This window comes from Ursus arctos, unplaced genomic scaffold (assembly GCF_023065955.2).
Source record: "Ursus arctos isolate Adak ecotype North America unplaced genomic scaffold, UrsArc2.0 scaffold_10, whole genome shotgun sequence".
NCBI classification, from domain to species: Eukaryota; Metazoa; Chordata; class Mammalia; order Carnivora; family Ursidae; genus Ursus; species Ursus arctos.
The window spans coordinates 62,105,738-62,128,871 of record NW_026622764.1 but is presented as its reverse complement, the minus strand read 5'-3'; the positions used below and the strand labels follow the sequence as shown (position 1 = coordinate 62,128,871).

Below are 23,134 nucleotides of genomic sequence, written 5' to 3'. Positions count from 1 at the left end.
TAATCTCTCCTTTTCTGGTTAGCACCGCAGAACTGATTCCTATCGACCATTACTATGATGCCCACCTGTCTCTACTTTTTTACTTTCCTGGAGGTGGTGGGGTGTCACTTTAAGAGCATGTACTTAGGGGTCACACCTGGGTTTGAAGGTGACTGACCTAAACAAGGAATTATCTCTGAGGTCCTCTCCCATTCCCATCTTTTATTTTGCAAGTTAAAGATAAACACAGTGGATGATTTTGAAGATTAAATGAGATAAGAGATTTAAGACATCTATCACTAATGGTAACTAACTAGCTCCCATCCTCTTACCATTTTTTCCCTTTTCCTATTAATAACGTGATTTAACACAGTTTTTAAAAAATATTCTTGAGTCATAAAACTAGCTAAGTTGACACATACCAGGATTACCCCAGAGGACATAAAAGAAGATGTTTTATTTAGCTAAGGAGTTGAATGCTTTTAACCTAGCCAGTAGAGGTGTAAAGGTAAGACATTCGTATTTAAGTAATAGGGTGAAGGGATGGCTTTAGTAAATACTGATAGATGTAATACAAATTCTGTAGGTGTTCTTGTTTTATTGAGACTCTTTTTCTAGAGCAATGTAAGGTTCACAGCAAAATTGAGTGGAAGATACAGAGATTTCCCATATATTCCCCTACCTCACACACGCACAGCCTCTCCCATTATCAGCATCCCCAACCAGAGTGGTACATTGTTATAATTGATGAACCTACATTGATACATCATTCAACAGGAGTCCGTAGTTTACATTACTGTTCACTCTTGGTGTTGTACACTCTTATGGGTTTGGACAAATGTATAATGACATGCGTCCATCATTGTAGTCTCACACGGAGTATTTTAATTACCCTAAAAATCTTCTGTTCTTTGCCTATTTATCCCTCCCTCCCCTGCTCCCACCACCTTAACCTCTGGCAACCACTCTTCTTTTTACCGTCTCCATAATTTTGCTTCTTCCAGAGTATTATATAGTTGGAATCATACAGTATGTAACCTTTTCAGGTTGGCTGCTTGAACTTGGTAATATATATTTAGGGTTCTCTATGTCTTTGCATGCCTTGATAGCTCATTTCTTTTTATCACCGAATAAATAATATTCAATTGTCTGGATGTACCATAACTTATTTATCCATTCACCTACTGAGCTACATCTTGGCTGCTTCCAAGTTTGGGCAATTATAAATAAAGTTGCTATAAACATCTTTGTGCGGGATTTTTGTATGGACATATGTTTTCTACTCCTTTGTGTAAATGCCAAGGAGTGCGATTGCTGGATTGTATGGTAAGAATATATTCAGTTTTATAAGAAACCATCAAACTGTCTTCCAAAGCAACTTACCCTTTTGCATTCCCACTGGCAATGAATGAGAGTTCCTGTTGCTTACTAGCATTCGGTGGTGTCAGTGTTGCAGTGTTTAGCCAACTTAATAGGTGTGTAGTGGTAGCCAGTCATCTTTTTTGAGGTCCCAAAAGTTTTAGGAGCATCCCTGCATAATACTGGATTTTTGCTGTGACCTCTGTGAATCTTCCTTTGTGGGTTTCTATTTCATGAAGCTTAGCTTGTAGGGCCAATTTAACATATATTTATTAAATGGTTACACATTCATGGCTGAGGCTGCAAGAACCCAGAGATGAAAAAAAACATATTTTTTGCCCTTAAATGGCTTATAGTCTAGGAGGTAGAATGCCAAGAATGTCTAGAGATGAAGGCAAAAAACAAGTAAAAACATGGGGAGGGCCTTAAGAATGTGTTTTGAGTACAGGGAAGGAAAAAGTAATATTGGGCTAAGGAATCTGAACCAGCCTTCAAACGGGGAACGGGATTTTAGATTGAACATGAAAGAATCATGAGACTTTAACAGATGCACAGATGTTCAGATGGGAAAAGATTATAATACGGTCAGCAATATGCTGGCGCTGGAGGCTGAGAGACGCGTCAGGGTAACTTCCACCAGGACAGTTGCGATGTGCTCCGATAATCGGAATATAGGGATTAACTCATGTTGGAAAGTTAGCATGATTTCTTTGTGCAGAATCTTAGAAAGCACAGCGAATTCAGTGGTTGGTAGGCATCTGGAGTTTTGACGAGTCGAGTGACATGTGATGAGAGTGGAACTTCTATAATAATCACGTGGCAGCAGTAATAGGTAGGAAAAAGGAACATGGAGAATCAGTAGATGAGACATCACTTGGGATGCCGGTACCAGGATGTAACTGAAGGGTAAAATGGGTGTGAGCTGAACCCGCGACAGTGTGAATGGAAAAGATGGGAAGCAAGAGGATGTGGCAGCTGGGATGGGAGCACGAAGACAAAAATTTTTAGTTTAGTTGCTAAGATGTTGGTGCTATTAAAAAATAACAAAGAATTCCACTTTGGAGATGCTGGCGGAGGACATTAAAGTAGAAATGTCACTGTCGATTTTGCATCTTTGGGGAAGGTTAAGACTAAAGAAAAAGATCTGAGGATTATATGCCCAGATGCACTAGTGGATACAATTACAAATCCACACTTCTCGGCATTAATACAGGGAAACTATCGTGGGCAACACAGTCCCTGATAAATTGTGAATATATCTATTAGGAATGCATAAAATGATCCCCTTTCTTTTTTTTAGTTAGCTTTCTTAGGCTAACACTAAAATTAATTTAATTCTCTAACTTTCCAGAATCTACCAAAGGTCAAGGAAATCAGACTAGGTTTTAAATTTCAATACAGACATATTGTTTATCAGAGCCAAAAAGCCCGGGGGGCACCTGGGCACCTCAGTCAGTTAAGCATCCAACTCTTAATTTTGGCTCAGGTCATGATCTCAGGGTCATAAGATTGAGCCCCGTGTTGGACTCGGCACTGGGCGTGGAACCTGCTTAAGATTCTCTCTCTCTCTCTCTCTCTCTCCCCCTCTTCTTTTGCCCCTCCCCCCCAAACAAAACAAAAACAAAAACAAAAAACCCAAAGAGCTGGTCTAGTCTCATTGCTTCATTTATAAGTAAGGAGACCAAGGCCCACAGAGTTGAGTAACTAAAATACCAGAGTGCCAGTTCTAGAATCACAGACTAAAATTCACTCTTTACACGTTACTCTATCAAGTAGACACTAAGAGACATTTGAACACACCTGCTATGTATTCTATGATTTGCCTCCCTCTCCCAAGATGTCTTAATTTGAGGCTCAGCACCATTAAGGTACTGGATCCATATTTCTTTGAATAAAAATGAGTAACCACAGAGGCATGGTATATGTTGTATTAGTTTCTTAGGGTTGCCATATGAAATACCATAAACTGTGTGGCTCAAAAAACAGAAACTTATTGTCTCACAGCTCTGGAGGCAAAAAGTCTCAAATCAAGATGTTGGCAAGGAACTCTTCCCTCTGAGACTGAGGGTAGAAACCTTCCCTTCTTCTTCCTAGCTTCTCATGGTGGCTGTCCATCTTTGGTGTTCCTTGCTTTGCAGCTGCGTAATTCCAGTCTCTGCCTCTGTCTTCACAAGGTGATCTCCCCGTGTCTCTGTGTCTTCACATGGTCATGTTCTTATAAGGACTCCACTCCAATATGACCTCATCTGAACCCAATTACCTCAGCAATGACCCTATGTCCAAATTAGGTCACATTCTGATGTACTGGAATTTAGGACTTCAATGTATCTTTTTGGGGGGACACAATTCAACCCATAATATATGTACTCTTTGCAATAAACATAATGATAATTTTGGGCAGTTAGTGACATTATTAAATATTATACAGTAGAACTACCATCAACAATACCTAGCATGGTTGCTATCTTTTTGTCGGGTAAGGATCAGTTGACTTTCGAAGGCGTTTACTCTCATAAGGAAAGGTATTACATCTTGTAATCATCACTAGAAATGACCAAGAACAGAGCTGACCGATTTGTGTTCACAAAAATAATATAATATTTTGGAAGAAGTTGTGCATTTTAAGTCAGCAGTTTTCTTTGCAAATTATGTCAGAAATCTAGCAGCGTGTGCAGAATGTTCCTTGGCAGGGTGGTTTTCGCTCGGGCACCCAAGGCACACGTGTGTGCCATGTCAGCGTATCTCACAGTTTGCAGGGTCCTCTTGATTTGTTGGGACAAGATAAGGGCAGTACGTGGGTCACAGAACTCATGATAAAGGAAAAGACCAAGGGAACCTCTGCTGCTGTGAGGGAAATCTGCGTTTCCATAGAAGCCTCAGGTTGCCTTAGAGCAGGAAGGGTTTTGCAGCTGGGAAAGAAAGGGCTCTGGGGACTCAGTTGTGACGCTGTCTCACTCTTTATCTCCAGTTGCCTGCAGGTCCACCATGCGGAGTGTCAAGCGCACTTCCCCGAGCTGGTTCCCTGCCATCAATCGTCAGTGCCCGGCTCTCTCATTGCCACTCCGGTTTTGGTCTATCACTGACTTTGAGCCCATGAATTATGCCTTTTATCCTTTGCTTTGCTTGGTGACTCCCTTAGGGGCTGCGGCTTGCTGTGCTCTTCTTCTTTTAAAAATGGGTAAAAAAGGCAAGGGACCATTCCAAGATGCAATCCCTTTTTCAAAATTGCAGTTTGGCTCATTTACAGATGGTGCTACATAATTGTTCTCTAGAAGCGCACTTTCTAAGCATATAAAAATATACGATATAAAATGCTTGAGTGTCACCTTGTCAAATAGTCAGGGTTTCACTCTTGAAACATCAAGAATGTCACACAATTCATCCCTCTACATCCCTACCTGGGAAAGTAAACTTAATTAAAAGGCCCTGTCCGCAAATTTTATAGCAGTGAGTTAGGGCTTGAGAGGTACTCATGGATGCAAACTATCGTATCCGTAAGATTTGTTGTTAGGCTTACTGAAAATCATGAAGATGAAGGAACTATACATTTTGATAAATTAGCATTAAAAATACAGTCTGAAAAGCGTGTATTATTAACGTTTTTCCTCTAGCGATGCTAGCTGGTGCTAATCCATTCACGGTTCCCAATCTCTGGCAGTGGCTGAACTGAGTGCGTATCTGTGGCAACTGGTCAGGCATGCGTGTTCCATCTGCGGTCCCAGAGCTCAGTGATGCTACATGACCCTAACAGACTTGGTGTTTCATGGTTTCCTCGCTCTACTGTGCTTAAGAGAAAATCAGAAAGTGGAAAACATGAATCTCAGGGAGTTAAAGTCATTTTTTATCATTTGTCCAAAGAACTCACATTTTTTCAGTTCAGCATATTGACCTACTAACTTCAGCATTCCATTTTAGAAACCTGGTCTATGGCATTGAAATGTTTCATATCAATTAAACACTTTGGCATTAACATCTTTTTACTTTAATTAAATGATCTGGATCTCTTGAGCAATAAATACAAATGTTGATTTTGTTTTCATTTAAAAAGTTGTGCTAGATACCAGTGGTTTCTTTAACAGGAGTTTCTAATTAAAATTACAAGGAAATGCTTATTAAAACAGAGATTACTGATAATTCTAGCATGTGCTCAAGTCTAAGAACCAGTGTTTTAACATGGAGAAGGGTATTTGCTGATAAAATGGGGTTAAGCTAAAAATTAGACAAGTAGTCATATTAAAAACCAAAAGCTGCAACATGTTTCTTATTCTACTGACCTCTCCGTAGGCTGCCTGTTTGGTGAGATGTTCATAATTTCCCAGAGACAAGCCATTTCTCTGTAATGGGTTGCTTCCTACAGTAAAGGTTTTGCTCAATAAAGCATTTCTGCTTCATTATGTTTCCCCCGTAAAGCATTCCAAATGAAAGGTTAATTTATTTGGAACTCCTGATCACCCATAAAAGGAAGTCCAAAGTAAAAAAAAAAAAAAAAAAAAAAAAATGTTAATGAGTTTTCAGGGCTAGCTGTATGAGTATTAACCGGAAGCCATAAATAGCAAGATAAGATCGCCAATGATGGGCTCCTGGAGAGTGGCCGGTGCAGCCACCCTGAAGAGCCCCGGTTGCAGGATCTGCCTGGCCACGTGCAGGGAATGAGCACCAGCATGACATTTGGGCAGCCGCTGGGTGCCAAGAGTTGGTAAGTGCATCACAAGTTGGGAAGGTTAGAGAAAATGCCTCAAAGAGTGATAGACTCTACCTCCAGCTTAGCTTCAAATTTCTGCTTCAAAAATGTGGCCTAAATATAAAACAGTTGAGATGCAAAGAGAAGGTAAGCCAGCCTGTGAAACAAGGGCTTCGAGATACAGGAATCTGAGAGGCAGCTGAGAACAATGACAGGACCTGCAAAAGCTGCTGAGAAAAATGAAAAGACGAACACACAATGGGGAAGGTATCATTGTATCATTATTAGATTTTTCAGGAATCAAAAGGGTAATGGAAAACACATTGGTTTGGGAAACAAAAGATCCAGCTCTCCCTCCCCTGTCCCCTGCCTGAACTGTCACCAAGAGACCCTAAAACACTGGGCAAGGTAAATACCTTCTCTTTGAAAGGAAGTGGTTGAGCTAAATGATTTCTAAGGTCCGTTTGAAGTGTAATGTGATATTCTAAGCCATGCCTTGGTTATACAGTGACTGTCATTGGAACTTCAAAGTCACCTTTTAATTAATGGAAATGTGTGTATCTCCTTGTCTTCATTTGTCTACACTAATGAACTGTCAAGAGGATTAATCAAATTGAAATGAATTCACAGCAAAATCAATTACTTTTTGACATTATTTTTTCATTTAACTCTTCTATTAATATTACCCAACCTTCTCAATTTATTGTCCTTTATCTCATATTTTTGTTTATAAATAATACATATTATTTATTTCTATCTAAAATCTAAACGTATAAAACTCAACTACAAGTATGCAAACCAAAATATTATGTCCTTCCTGTCCTGGAAATGCAGTCTAGACAAGGAGCCAATTTACAGCATTGAGTTTAATTAGGCTGGTTCTTGCCCAAAGCCTTAGCCTGGCGAAGAAGAGGCAGGATTGAGAGTGGGACGCAGGTAGAGAAGAGAGATGTGACTCACAATATTTGTTTAGTTTGTCATACATTCCCCAAGCATAAAAATATCCATTACCAAAAGTTAGTAAGATACGCATGGCTAAGGAGAAAGGAATGGCTTGAGGTCAAATTCTCTTTCTGTGCATCAGCTCGGATCAAAATATTCAAATTTAGAGATAGAGACATAAAAAGAAATTTGGTTTTTTGGAGACCAGTAATGTATATAGAAAAGAAAGCTTTTTAACATGCCATCTACCCTCTCCGTCTGAAAGGTGTGAATCACTGCTTTAATAGGAAATCCTAAATGAACATTAAGCCCTTCTTTGCATCTAAGAAATGATGGTAACATATTCCTAACAATGCGACATCAGTGGGAGGATTCTGGCGGGGGTGGGGGGATTTGGAAGTCAAGATGGTTTTCTATTATTTTGGTGGCAGCACAGTTGGGTCTCTTAAAATATTAGATCAGGGCCCCATATCTTGTTACAAGTTTTGCGGCATCTTAAAACCCAAGATTTTCTCTGCTACTGCCTAAAATTAAACTACTGAGGACAAATTTCTTTTGTGTGTGACCTTTATTTTGGGACCCAGAAACTCTTTTGAAATCAAAATACTCCTATGAGAGATAAGATAGAACTGTACTAATCATTAATATCTTTTCAGGGATTGATTAAATAAATTTCTTATGAGTTTAAGAATAAAATGTGAAGGGGCGCCTGGGTGGCACAGCGGTTAAGCGTCTGCCTTCAGCTCAGGGCGTGATCCCGGCGTTATGGGATCGAGCCCCACATCAGGCTCCTCTGCTATGAGCCTGCTTCTTCCTCTCCCACTCCCCCTGCTTGTGTTCCCTCTCTCACTGGCTGCCTCTATCTCTGTCGAATAAATAAATGAAATCTTTAAAAAAAAAAAAAAAAAGAATAAAATGTGAAAAAGGACGAGTGTATTTTAATGTGGAACAGAGTAACCAAGTTTGGCTTCTCTGAAACCTTTTTCTGTTTACCTCAAGGAAAACATTAATTATTGTTTACAATGTTGCCATAGCATCTTGCATGTAACAATATTATAATGCTAAAAATATTGTATGACATGTACTGTAGTACATGTTCTCACATTTGTATCTCCCTTATGATAAATAATGCCCTCAAGGATGGAAAGCATGCCTTTGTACCCACTCCCACACCCCAGTTCCTGGCTGGCAGGTGGAACGTGTGCGAAAATTGCTTATTAAGCCGAAGTCATTACATTTATTTTACAACCATTTTAAAATAATTTAAACCTATTTTTTTAAAGATTTTTATTTATTTGTTTGACAGAGAGAGACAGCCAGCAAGAGAGGGAACACAAGCAGGGGGAGTGGGAGAGGAAGAAGCAGGCTCCCAGCGGAGGAGCCCAATGTGGGGCTCGATCCCAGAACGCCGGGATCATGCCCTGAGCCGAAGGCAGAAGCTTAACGACTGAGCCACCCAGGTGCCCCTAAACCTATTTTTTTAACAGAAATCAAACATCTGGAGTAAAATACTTTCACTCTTTCTAAAGTTAGTGGTAAAGTTTATCAATTAGTATGAAGGTTGCAGCCTAAGTCTTCATCATAATTTAACTTTGATTTCTAAGATCAGATATATGCCCAAACTTTAGTCCTCCAAGTTCATGGGGTAAGAATTTATAAGAAAGAATATAACTGCTTCTCCTAACCACCTCTCTGTTTGATATATGCTCTTGCCAGTCAGTTTCTTTTAGAATTAGAAATGTTACTGACAAGACAGCAAAATCAATACCACTGTCAGCATAGAAAGGCTCATTTGAGCTGATAACAATGCCTAGTAGTCAATAAGGTTAATGAGTGAGAAGGATCACTTAGGGCATAGTTAGCAGTCAAAACCCATGTTAAAGAAAATTTTTTAAAAATTTAAAAATTTTAGTAAGTAACTAGTATTACTTGGTGATTCTAATATAATGGCATATTAGAATACTTCCAAAGCAATTTCTCTGAGCAAGTCAAAATGACTAATGAATGTTAGAGTATGAATTCTCAAAAGATCACTAGGAGAAGTTTGAAAAATAGGAAATTAAGTAAGGAAGAAATGAAGAATAACTTGTCCTATATCAGTGGTTTGCTTGGAACAAAGTCCTAAGTCCATGTCTCTTCTGATGGAATTGCTTGAAGCTTGGTTTCCAGCATGAAAGAAATTTCCAAAGGAAGTTTAATCTTTTTTTTTTTTAAAGATTTTATTTATTTATTTGACAGAGAGAGAGACAGCCAGCGAGAGAGGGAACACAAGCAGGGGGAGTGGGAGAGGAAGAAGCAGGCTCATAGCGGAGGAGCCTGATGTGGGGCTCGATCCCAGAACGCCGGGATCATGCCCTGAGCCGAAGGCAAACGCCTAACCGCTGTGCCACCCAGGCGCCCCCCAAAGGAAGTTTAATCTTATAGTGTGACAGGAGCATGGCTCTGAGGGGTCCTAACATTTTTAAAAAACACAACTTCCTGGTATTTAAAATGATTGGGAGTAGAAGCAAAATGTTGAGCAATTCAACATATTCCGAAGTCACTGTGCTTGAACATGGCACAACATTTTCAAGTTACAGTACCCATTTAATCATTTAGTTGAGAAATTTTGGTCAAACATTATATGCTGTGTAGGAGCCTATGTTAGGCGCTGAGACCATAAGGTGACTGAAAACAGCCCCCTTCCCTTGCAATCCAGAGAGAGAAGCAGACGATGAGTAAGTAATGCCACAAATAACCCAAGGCTGAAATTCCGAAATGGGCTAGAAATCAGGGTACCAAGAGCCGAAGTGTTAGTTCCCCCAGCCTCAGCTCCTGAGCCCAGGAGAGGCCTGTGTCAAGTGGGCTCCCATTTAAATAACAGTGACCACCCTCACTGTAGGAAACAGTGTCTTAGACATGGGAGCTGTGCGGTAAATGTTCACCAAAATGCAACCAGAAAAAACAAAAAGGCTACAAATGCAAAAATATCCAACAAGCAATACAAATATATTCAAATACACAATTAAAAAAAAAAAAGTAATACTAACATGCTGTGTTCTTACCCCTATTGTTCCAAAACTTTCAGGCTTTCTTCTCATCTTTTTCTTGCACAGGTGTGTCCATATCCATTTGATCAGGTACCAGAGAGACTTGGGGCTTGGGATGACATTGAAGGGAGTAGGCAGAGTCCCTCCTTCCTCGAAATAACTCATCCAAAGCTTTGTTCGAGCGAATTTCCATTCTATATCTGCATGGTCCTGCACGGGAGAATATGACAACTGCTGACAGGTTTCTTAATTACCAAGGTGAGATAAACCGCACAGAGAGCCTGTAACTTGACTTGGGGCAGCTCTTGAAACATTAATTAAATTGCTTGTAAAAACAAGGCTGACTCCCAGTGATCGTCATCTAAACATTCCAGACGATGGCTTACCCTGGTAAAGAGTCACAGCAGTCTTGTCAGGTTTTATCCTCCCTTCTTCCGTGAAACAGACATCTAAAATAATTCCATGTTAAAGAGACTGCAGTGATCAGTTATGACTTGGGGATGAATTTTCCTTTCCCGAACTGTAGGCTTACATTAGTTCAGTTGCACTAGATTCTGGCCCCAAACAGGCCTTTATGTCTTTACCCAAGGCCTTGAATCCCTGCCTAGGCGTACTGCCACCTGCATGGCTTAGCCTTCTGCTATTTCCAGGAGAAGTCTTTCTTGATATGTTTCTATGTGAATAATTCTTGTCCACCTTTAAGCAACAGGCACAAATTCAGAGAAGTTCCTCTAACAAGTGTAGACTAGGGCATCTGACACAGCATTGAGCCCTGACATAACTTTGTCCAAATGGCACCAAATAGGAGGATGGTTAGTGGCTGCCTGCGGGCCTGAGGCCATCCCCTTCATCATTTATCAGTCATCCCACTTTATTAATCTCCTGGAAGAACTTAAGAACATGTGTGACAATTAGAGATAGGGCAGCCAGTCCCCTCTTACATTAGCCACAGATCTGATTAAAGCAGAAAAGCTGGGAAGTAGGAGGTGGTAGAAACCAGGCATACACACATTTTAGGATTTCAAAATATTCCATTTTAACCCATTACTATTAGAAAGAAGAACTCAGATTTTAGAGTAGGAGCGTAACCTTAGACTGTGCTTCGTTCCAATATTCCTAAACGGCTGTGTGCTAATGAATGCACGTGTTGTATATACTTTTCTACTCTGAGCAATGGAGATTTTCATCTAGACACTGGACAGGTTGTGCTTTCAACGGGAATGAGCATACCTAGAAAATGTGTGGCTTTCATTGTTGCTTAGCAAATGTTTGATGGGATAGACTGATCAATAGAAACACAGAAGCTCCAGCCCGCACCCCCCATTCTCCCCACTTCCGCTCTTCTAGTTCTTCCACCTTCCCTAGCTTTCTTTCTAAACAAGCTTGTAGATTCTGCAGTAATGAAGAAAAGTACCTATTGTTTGCTGTAGTCATGGAAATGGGAGTCAGTAGAATTGGCTTAAGGTCATAAAAAAGCAGTCACTTGGATAAAATATTGGCCCGTGCGTAGATTCTGTTCCTTCTAGTTCGGCAGGAGGCACAAATTAAGGATTATCCTGACCTCCTTATGTTCTCTTATGGCTATCACAAAGCAGACTCTTCCTTTGTTCATGGTTTGGGATTCTGAGAGGGTCTATAACAGAATCTATGGCAGAAAAACTGGAAATGAAATGTTCTATGCTGGTGATGCCCCAAACCTCCTTTTGCTACCCAAGTGAAAGTGAAATAGTTGACATGTTCATGCTCCAAGGAGCCATCATGCCCATGATGCTGGGAGGTACACCTGTCTCAGCTTCTCAGTGCCTGCTCTCCTCTCGAGTGGTTTTAGAGTTTGAGCTAAACAAAAATGGAGATTTGAAGATCGTTCTCATCTCTTTAAGAAGTCACCTAGAAAGACACACCCCATAAAGAAGCAAAAAAAAAAAAAAAGTCATACTATTCTTAATGTTCTCTTCTTGATGAAATCAATACATTTGTTGTTTTATAGGATCCAAATTGTATATACAGTTTATCTATATGTAGCTTGATAATTAGAGACTTTCTAGTTTTTTTGGAAGGTGGTCTGGAAGATAGAATCCATGTTTTGCAAATGTGTTGACCAGAGGAATACAGAACTTCCGAAACAAATATATAGACACTATCTTAAAAAATCTATACTTGCAAGATGCTTAAAGGAAGCTCCACAAATTCAGATATTCACCTGCAAATCCTAGGATGTAGGTATATCTGATACAAATACTCAGTTCGTGAATCAGTAAATAAAAATCATCTATTCTTATGTTTTATGCGGTTTTTCATCTGTGACAGGTGTCTTGCCTCCATAAAGACAGTTTAAGTAAAATTCAGAATGCTGTTTCTCAAAATAACAATAATAACATTCCAGTGGTTTAGCAATAGATTCAAAGATGCAATTGTAGCTATTTAAAGAGAAAATTATGGTTATAAATTATGCTTATAAAATGCTACTTGTCTCAGGTATAAATATGAAAGACTTAAAAGTATTTCATTCCAGTATGGGTTTGTTCTGTTGCTATTGCTAATGGCCATTGACACGCAGGGAAGTTCAAGGAGACAAAGGGCTTTGTCTTTCTTTTTCATTGCTGTATTTCTAGTTCCTAGAACAGTACATGGCAACAGAATAAGTTCTCAATAAGAATCTGTTGAATGAATGAATAAGTAAACTGACTTGTTTGAATTCTAGAGTTTCAAATAAACATGTATGGTATTATGTCCTCTGCTGTAGAATTCAGGGTTACTCCTATGTTGGTTTTTCTGGATTTAAGAAATTGAAAATCCTGTGGCTTTTTCCATCAACCTCCCCTTTAGGCTAGCTTTTTTATCTTGCCAGGCTGGCACGAGATTGTTTATACCAAGACTGTAGGTTCAATGGACAGAGACAATGCAAAGTGCAAAGGGCACGGCACAGAGATGAGCCACTTGTTCGTAATTCATCCCTCCCCCGGTGCCTGCCATCGCAATGGCTGCCTGGAAAGATAGATTCCGTTTATTTTATAATCCTCCATAATATGACAAAACTAAATTAGTACGTAGCCAAATATGGTATAATACTGTTTAGAAACTTCAAATTAATCATTCATATTATAATTCTGTTCTGTCTCATCAATAGCCAATTACAGACTGTTTTCTATGATAAATAGGATAGGGTATGGCTAGAAACAACACATTCTAGAAGGAAATGTGGAATTAAAGTAAAGTCATTCAACTTACAGCAATGAGTTGGTAAGAGTTATTCATCATAGCTATTAACATGTTGAGTAGGACAACCAGAGAGATGACATTGTACGTCCCAAACATGGTGGCGCCAACAAACTCAGTGAATTCGTGCTGTGCTTTGACATTGGTCACATACAAATTGATCAGCCCAAATATTGACCAAAACAGGGACTGGAGCGTCTCAAATAACCTGGAATAAAGATAAAATGACACTAATAGCTATATTAATAGAACAATTATACAACAAGATATAACAATAGAACTTGATTCCTATTATGTATATTTGCTTAATTTAAAAATTAAACTTAATAAAATGTATTAAAGAATTACAAAATTAAACTTAACAAAAAGAATGAAAGAAAATTGTTTTCATCATATAGCACCAATAGTGTACTTGATTTTTCCAGGTGTACTTAACTTTCCTAAGAGCTTTGAGAGCTATTTAGTTTGCTAGAGGAGGGACAACAAATCTGATCCACAGGCTGTTTTTGCATGGCTCCCAAGTTAAGAGTGGTTTTTGCTTTTTCAAATGTTTGGGAAAAAGAACTATTTTTGTGACATGTGAAAATTCTATGAATTCACATTTCAATGTCCATAAATAAAGTTTTATTGAAACACAGCCACAATCATTTATTGCTGCATTATCTATGGTTTCTTTTGTGTTAAAATGGCAGAGGTGAGTAGTTGCAACAGAGAACATATGGCCCACATAGTCTAAAATATTTACTATCCTTTTCACGAAAAGCTTGCAAACCAGTGTCCTAGGGCATTGAAAGTTAATAAATGATACATCCTCAAGCTTCATCTTTGAAAGATGTCAGTTCATTCATGTGCTCTTGCTTCTTAGTTGTAGAAGGGCTAAAAATAATGTTATTGTTGTGGATTTCCACAACTACAATTAAAGTTGTACATAGGGAATCAAATAAGATGGCGAAATGTCAGAATGCTCAGATAACAAAATTTGCTATTTTTCCTATCTCAGGGAACATTTAATTCTTTTTTGCCAATGAATGAACTCTGGTGTTTCATTAAAAATGAAGTTTCCTTAACTTAGTTCAAGAAACAGGATGAGAAAAAGAGAGTCTGAACCTATGTGAAGCACTGTTTGTTTCAGCAGGAACATTGTAACATCTTAATATAATGTAATAAAAAGATAACAGAATTTTTATACTCTTTGATGTATGGTTAAAAGAAGACTTTAGTCACATTATATTGTAAAAACAAAAAACTATTCTCATACCTGGCCTGGTGACTAAGGAGGTAGGATTTCAGAGGTTGAGTGACCCAAGGAAAGCAAATTCATAGAGGCCAGGGGTTAATGGCATGGACGGATATGAAAAAGATGAGCCTACACTATCAGATTTCTTCTCCATACAAATTTACCTTAGAAATACCGAGAACGAGGTAGTTGCCAAAAGGGGCTGAAATGGCAGGAGTTATGATGGAGAGTCAAGATCATTGGAATTATGAGAAGCCAAAGGTTTGAGACAGCAAAAACCAAGGAGCAGAGAACTGAAGAGAAGTAAGCCAGGTGATCATTAAACCCTGAAGAAAATAAACATGGAATAGATGACTCACAGGTTTAACATTGGTTCTCAGAGTAAATGATCTTACAGTCCAGGGTTATGTCATCTCCTGCCCTTCCTGAAGCCAGGCCTTGCTCTAGGTTCTGCCCCTGCTAAGACCAATCCTTGCTCAGAGGATCAAAAGGCTGTAATCCTGTGCATGATTCTTGGACCAAACTCCTGTTCCTTGAAAACCTTCCATGAATTTCTGGTCTGTACCACTAGGAAAATCAAACTAAGGGTATCTTATTTGGCATTCAGGACTTCTTTTCTCAAGTTTATTGCTTTTTTTTTTTTAAAAAAGGAAATAATCTCATAATTGTTTAATTAAATTTTAATTATAAAATATGTAATTATTTATTGATTTATTTTGCTATAGCTCTTCAACAATGGAGCCAATTATCATAAAATGATAAGGGAGCTGATCTGATCAACCTCAATGAGATTTTGTCTTGCCAGCAGGGACGTGAGCCATGTGAGGAGCTGACCATGCATTCTTAAAGGCCGACCCTGATGTCAGATTCTCACACTATCAGGGAAAGTTCAATCTAATTCATTGGCCCTAGGCAAAAGCTACTCTAAGTTATTCTTTGAAAACTTTCTCAGGAAATAAGTAAATTTGATCCAAGGCCATAAGTTCCTTATTTTTAGTAACTTTAAGGACAACTTCTAAAATTAATGACCGTGTCATTTGGGTTCAATGTAAGGTAATTTTGTTCTTTCTTTCTAGACCGTGTAAATTCTCACCATGAATATACAAATATAATTCTGCTGGTTTCCCCCTGGTATCAATAGCATTTCAGAGAGAGAGCTAGAAGTTACATAATTTAAGTGCTATAATAAATTATATAAAATGCCACATAAATCCCATAACAGTTGCTTTTTTAAATGTTCAGATAAAAAGTGTGATGTAGACTAAATGGATTGCAATGGTTGAATAATACTGATTTTGCTTCTGTCTAAATAAGAACTACTAATTATTAGAGAATATTAGCAAACCCTTTGGCAAAACATTTATTCAGGTTTTTAATTAGAATTTGAAAAGGAGAAAATTCAAAATAAGGTGACATCTTGTGATTAATTCTGGATTTCATTATGTTTCTTTTCATCAGTGAAATGAATCGAAAGTGAGATGTGCAGAATAGTTCCACTTAACCAAAATATATTTATTTTTAGATTAATTAAGACCCTAGTATCAAGACATTAGTGTTTCTTATTTATATTATTATGTTAATTATTCTTTTATTATATGGACTAAAAAAAGTTAATCTAAGTTAACATTTTAAAGCCACTGCTTCTAGAAACGTTTCCACCATTAGTGATTCCCAAAACTATTGATAGCAAGGTTGTCCATAGATTGAAAAGTCGTTAGCTGTGGTGTATCTCAGACTGCCTTTATGTGACAACTATTTTCCCAGTTCTTTGGTGTGATAAGGACAGAATGGTTCGGAGGATAATATCACACTTAATTAAATAATACTTAGCATAAAACCCTAGTTGACTAAAACCTGGCAATTTCTATGGGTTGATGCTATAGCAATGCCTTCCTAAAGATAGCTTCTTTGTCTCTTGCTCTTTAAAGATATTTCCCAGTTGCTACTTTAAAAAATTAGCTTGCTTTCCAGTTAAGTACTTATAACTAGAGAAACAGAACAAGTAAAAAGGTAATATATTCCACAGTTGAGGTTTCCCCCATCCTTTGTAATGAAAATGATAAGGAAACACAAATTAATATAAGACACATTTGACTATTTTATTCTTAGTTTATAAGGAATAATGTAATATTAAAACAAATGAAGGCCAGTTCCAATTTTGAGGAATATACCTTCAATAAACATAAAAAGGATGTTCTTAATGAGCCAGTATCTGTCATAAAGCCCGTGCCCCTCTCTTCACAGGAGAGTCCTTTAACCAGAGACTATTAATTTAAAATTGTAGCTAGAAAATTTTCAGTGACTGAATATTTGGTTTTCTTTAGTATCATGCAGTTCTTCCCACTTTAAAGAGATAACAACCTGGAAGCTTCAGAGCAGAAGTAAAGTGTCCATTTGCTGCTGAGCAAATTGAAGGAGAGACATGGAAGACACAGACCAGGCTGTGCCCACTGGGAGCTCACAGTCAGGAGGGGATCAGGAAGACATCCTGGAAAAGGCACATCTCAGGTGGGATTTGGAAAACAGAAGACCGTTTTGCCATGTGGAAACGGAGAACAAGGGCATTCTGGGATGAGGCTAGAATATGACATAGTTGGGGATTGATTGAAAACTGTTGAAGAGGAAAATGTTTTGGGGGAATGGAGAAAGATGGGGCTAGATAAGGAAGCAAGGGGCAGATCACTGAAGGACCTACCTGGTATGTCATGCAAAGGAATTTGGCTGTATCTGGTAAGGAATGGGAAACCATTTAGACACTTTAAATGGAGGAGTGTTAAGATTTTGGTTTAGAAAGATCACTCAGGGACCAAGACGAAGACATATAAAAGAGGGCAGAGGCTAGGGGCAAGGGAACTTTGGTGTAGGCATGGGCAGTGAGCAAGGGAAGATGGCGCCAGGATAATGAAGAGCAGGAATAGACACCATTGACTACATGTGGAAGGGTTGGGGAGGGAAGGATCTAGTATAAAGCACGAGCTTTTGATTTAAGTTTCTGGGTGGGTTGTGATAGTATTGACTAAGAAAGAGCATTGAGGAAGAGGAAGAACAAATTTTTAGAGAGACTCTGATGAATTTTCCTTGGGTTTAAATTCTTAGGAGATATGCATGGAGGGGGTCCATAGGACAGTTGGGCTTACAGATCTTAGGGAGAGAGATCTGTGCTAGTGATGGGAATATAGGAGTCATCCCTCAAGACATCTAGGGCCACATCCGTAAGCACAGATGAGTTTTCACAGAGATACTGTAATATGGTCTGAGGATAGTCATTAAGGCAAGATCACTATTTAAAAGCAATAACTGAAATATAATTATCAGAGAACAGTGAGAAAAATTCGAGGAGTAAGAGATGAAGTAAAAGACATAGTAACACTGAAATTAAAGGAAGACAAAATTTCAAAAGTAAGTGTTAACAGGGTCACACGATGCAGATACATTCAATAAGCTTTAAAGAGATAAATGTCCCTCAAAAGGGGGGATATGGAGGCTGTAGATATTTTCTAGAGCAGTGTTAGTGGACTGATGGAAGCAGCAGCCAAATTGCCATTGGATGAAGAATGAATGAGAAGAAAACAAGGTGGGGCGCCTGGGTGGCACAGTGGTTAAGCGTCTGCCTTCAGCTCAGGGCGTGATCCCGGCGTTGTGGGATCGAGCCCCACATCAGGCTCCTCTGCTATGAGCCTGCTTCTTCCTCTCCCACTCCCCCTGCTTGTGTTCCCTCTCTCGCTGGCTGTCTCTATCTCTGTCGAATGAATAAATAAAATTAAAAAAAAAAAAAAGAAGAAAACAAGGTTATCTTGCCTAGAGTTCTTTTCAGGGTTGTTTGGATGTAGGGAACGAGGGTGACAGGGGTGGAAGCTAGTGGGAAACACAGGGCTCAGAGTTTCAGTTTACATTTGCACCCTGAATGGAAGGAGGAATAGAGAAGAACCAGAGAGATACAGGTGGAGATAATGCTCTGCCACTACTGATAATGATAAACAGAGGTAGCGTAGCTAACTTTTTTTTCATCATATTCTATGGCAGCCATTATTAGGTACTTTACATGAAGTATTATTTTTTAATCCTCAAACGGAATAAGATCTCTGAGATAGTGTATAGTAAAAAAAAATTGAAATTTATGGAGTAATATAAATTATAAAAAGAAATCATAAAAAGAAAATCGAAGACCAACAAAAGCAAAGAAACAAGCTGTAGAGGGCGTCGCTAGACATCCCCTTGCGGTGACTGGACCCATTATACTGAAAAAAGGGTCATCGGGGGCAGGTAACTTATGCCGGCCTCGGACATGCTATACATTCTAGTACATTAATAATACTAAGGATTATTGCTATATGTTTTAGTTTTTAAATAATCTGTTGCTTGTAGATTTACATTCCATGATCTGGAAAAAAAATTGAGGTAAAAATATCTGATTTGTATGGGCTGAATGATTTGGGTCTATAATATTTGAGATACGCAGTTATCTGTTGCTTTTCCTGATACTAGAGGAGACGTTGGCATGGGTACACTAAAATAATACACAATCCAAGCAATTCAATTCAGTACATTTGCTCCCAGAATGCAATTTATACTAGATATTTTGCCTCAGGCTTCCGTAGTGATGGAATTTCTTGGACAGAGAGTAAAATTCATTCATAATATGTAATCATTTACCACAAAACCAGTAATAGGGCAATGTGATTCCTGGGAACGCAGGGATCGTACGTGAGGATGGGGTTACCTGCGGATGAACCAGATGTCTGAGAAGGGGCTGAGTCTTGGAACCAGAACTGTTCCCCGAATGAAACACAACCTGGGAGGTAACCCGGTTCTAGGTGCTGTGTGGAAGTTCTTCCACGGAATCAGAAGGATATGGCAACACACGTAGATAGGGGGCTGTTGGCCAGTGGTTTGCATCAGGGCACGCAATACAAAGTAACAAAGGAGTTGGGAAAGCGGGGTGAGCAGAAGGGCTCTCTCCATCAGAAATCAAGAGACAGACAGCAGACAGGATGTTGGTAAGAGGCTGAATTCTATTCCACAAAGCCGGAGGTTGGTGGGATGTGACCATTGTAAACCCCTAGTCTCAGTTGCCAGGAGCAAATTACCATATCGAGGAGCACAAACGAGTGGGGAAAGATTAAGTTCAGATACCAACACTGAGACACAATGCAGGGCCATGCCCGTCACAGGGACGTAGCCACAAGGGGTATCACTGAATCCCTCTTGTCCAGCGTCACAAAAGGGTACCAGGAAGATGACAGGGCTGAGTAAGCGGGTCAGGCTGGGGAGCTCCAGGTGCGAGCAAGGCATGAAAGCACAAGGGGAAGCTGCAATGACCTTTTGTTTCCTCTATGACTCAGGGTTCGTATCAAATCTATTTCTGAAAGGATTTGAGGCAGCTAAGGCTGAGACTAAAATTTTATGTGCAAAGAAGCAGATGTCGATTAATCAAAATGGAGTTTGAAACATTGGGATCAAAGATAAAACAGACACAGAAGTGAATCGGCAAGAATACTGTAGCCACAAGTGACTTAGTTTATATGAAGGTGTTGGTTTTTTCCCACTTGAGAAATGATTGCACTGTCTTATTGAACATGAAATTCTATAATGGCCAATGAATAGGGTCTGATCTTCAGTCACCTATAAAATGACCGAGTGTTCACTTGCAGGTACCGTGTAGAGGAACACGACCTAACTTCTTCATTCACCTGCTAATTAACTGTTATCACAGTTGTCTGGTGATCACAGTGGGAAGAAGTGGACGCAGGTGTGCGGAGGTGTATGCTGTGAAGACCGTGTGAGCATCAGACACCGGGCCATGACCCCGAGCTGTCAGCAAACCTGCCTGAGAGGTTGGCACTATGCGAGGCCTATCGCTCACCAGGTGTAAGAGCACAGAGAGTTTCGTGTGCATAATTATAGTGGCCCGGGTTAGCCTGGGGTTCCTAGTCTGGACTATTCCTCCATGCTTCGATTTATTTTGTGCAGGGAATTAGAGAGTGAAAGAACATGTAAAGGGACTTTCCTATCTGGAGAACACGGGAAGCTCGAGAAGTACTTGAATTTTCTCACATGATTGGCTTTAACGTGCCTGTAAACTGTCCATAGGGCAGAGGTTTCCTCTTTATTTCACATTTTAAAACTGAATATGTAGCTTTCCTTTATATGAGGTCATTTAAAAAACCATTTTGCTAAGACTTAGATGTACCGGATATATATATTTTTTAATGTCAGAAGGATCCATTTGTATCCAAAGCCACGTTAATTCTGTTTTCTGCATTAAGCACAATTTGCTTTGCAACCGCTTGTCGTGGTTCAAATTCATAATGTAATTCGCTCTGAATTCCACACAATGTTACCAATAAAAGCGTCTGTTCAACTTACGTTGAAAATGCATTATTCTGCTTTTCACAGCGTATGCCTTTACAGCTTAACCCTTTTGTTTCTTCATAGTAGAAATACAACTGATTTAGGCCATTTGCAAATGCTAGCAACACGAGGCAGTATATGAATAGAAACTTCAAAATGTCCAGGAGCATTCTTCCCAGAGATATCTGCAGAGGCCCCAGGTGAGAATTTGCGGTAAACAGCGAGATCAGGCGCAAGGAACTGAAGATGTTTGCGATGGCAAATAAAGCTTCAGCCACCAGAGTGGGATGCCACATGTCCCAAGATTCTCGTGGATTAAGTGCACTGTACTGGAAAAAAAAAAAGAGAGAGAGAAATAAAGAGAAAATAAAACAAACACACACATATGACTATGCCAAGTTCAGGTCAGAATGTTTTTGCAGGTGATCCGGCACGTGGCCTGTTGTCCTTCGTGATGGTGGCAGCAATATTCATCTACACAAAAATGAGTTTATTAAAGACATTTATCATTTATAAGCTTTAATCAAAGTGGCCTTCCTGGTCTGTCCTTGTCATTTGTAGTACTTGTTAAAATGTGAATTACATCTGACCTTGACCTTTCTTATTGAACTTTAAAAAAAGAAAAGAAAATGTTACATAGAAAAAAAGCTGATTTTATATGGGGAAAAGACAGCAACGTGATAACAAAGAAAGCTATGTTATAAAGGAAAACTACTAAATTTTGAACAAAACCATCAATGGTTTTACTTACTGTAGTTGACACACTTGCCTAGTCTAGGTGAATGCATGCGGGATACAAATTACATATAAATGAGTGGAAGTACTGGTCCATTGCCGTGGAAATAGTAATGACCAGTATGGGCATAACTGCTGGTGCCTTGTATCTGTTATATCCTAAATGCAGATAAAACCCAACTTGGAAGTCATCCTGAAAGTCAATGAGTTAATTTTTTTATATTTAATATGTAGAACATATGATAATTATTTGAACATTCCTTAATGAGATAAAGTATGGGATTTAAGAGAAATGGTATTTTATTAAACTTTGACAAGAAATTATTTAAAAGCTAAGAGTAAGTTAATTAAAATGTGAGCTTCGAATTATCTTGACACTGAGCTATATAAAAAGCAAAATGAAATTTATCCTTTGTATTACTGAGGTAAATTTATATCCCTTTTTTAAAAAAAGATCAAATATGCTCTTTGTAATACTGTGTTACAAAAATCGATAATTAAATCTGTGTAGGAACCAAACAATAAATTGAATTCTCTTCTTCATACACATCCCTAAAAAATATGTCTAGACAACTGGATCTTTCTCCTAATAATCATGTTAGAAAAAACAGTTCTTTTTCTCTCTGAGTCCCATCAGAGTATCAGACTATGTCCATTGTTTTTATATTGTATTTTATACCAAAGACCTTTACAAATGTTAATTAATTCTCTTGAAACTAATAGATAGTATTTTTTTAATCTCCCTGGGGAGGAAATACATCACAAGCTTCTGATTTTTGTTTAACACTCAGACTCTTGCTTGAGTGACAATTTAAAACAATCAAGTTTGAGCTAGAGGGAAATTATTTCCTATTTTTACATGCTGATAACTGTTCCTGAACATGGCTAACGTCACCATAAAACAGCTAATCATTGAAGATGCATAAACATTTAAAAACACTATTTTTTATTCATTATAACAAGTATCAAACTGAGGGTTTGCGGTATCAACCACTACCTAATTCTCTTCTCTTGGTCGCCCCGTATACAAAGCACCTTTTCCTTCAAAGACTAAGATCACTTTCACTTTTTTCTCACTTCTCTTGAAAGACATGTTTAGGTAGAGAACATCCCTTCTGCCCCACATTGATGGCTAATTATATATTTCTCTTTCTCTCTCCACTAAGCTAATACGGTTTAAGACTATATCTCAAAATGTACAAAATACGACACAGTAAGCATTCTTAAGGATGTGCCTGTTGGAATTCCTCATAACATTTAACACAACAGTGCAGGCAATGGGTGCCCAAGCAACATTTTCTTCCATTGAGTACATATTGTCCACTGAGGATGGTAGGGACACCTAGTAATAAAGATGCTCGAAGAGATTAACCCACAAAGTGCTGTGGGAATAGAGGAGAGAAAGTGATAAATTCCATCCGGGACTAATGGGGCCGGAAATGAACAGAGATTACATGTTCTTCAATCTTTAAGGGTCCTTTGATATTATCCAATCTCCTGGAGATGCTGTTCCTTGTTCTAGGTTTCACAGGCAGTTGGGGGCAGTGGCATATAAAATCTATCATCACAGGGTGACGTGGTACTTTAGATCGCTTCTTGGCCAAC

General features: G+C 38.8%; 1 protein-coding gene across 1 annotated transcript in view; it reads right to left on the bottom strand.

The window, feature by feature from the left end:
* Nucleotides 1-23,134, bottom strand: part of TRPC4 (transient receptor potential cation channel subfamily C member 4) — a 142,227-nt gene that overhangs the window by 5,119 nt on the left and 113,974 nt on the right. Inside the window, exons 5-7 of the mRNA XM_026493170.4 lie at nucleotides 20,810-21,123; nucleotides 13,219-13,414; nucleotides 10,006-10,200 (exon numbers count right to left, since the gene is read on the bottom strand). Coding sequence (XP_026348955.1) covers nucleotides 10,006-10,200; nucleotides 13,219-13,414; nucleotides 20,810-21,123 — 705 coding nt within the window. The remainder of the gene's footprint in view (nucleotides 1-10,005; nucleotides 10,201-13,218; nucleotides 13,415-20,809; nucleotides 21,124-23,134) is intronic.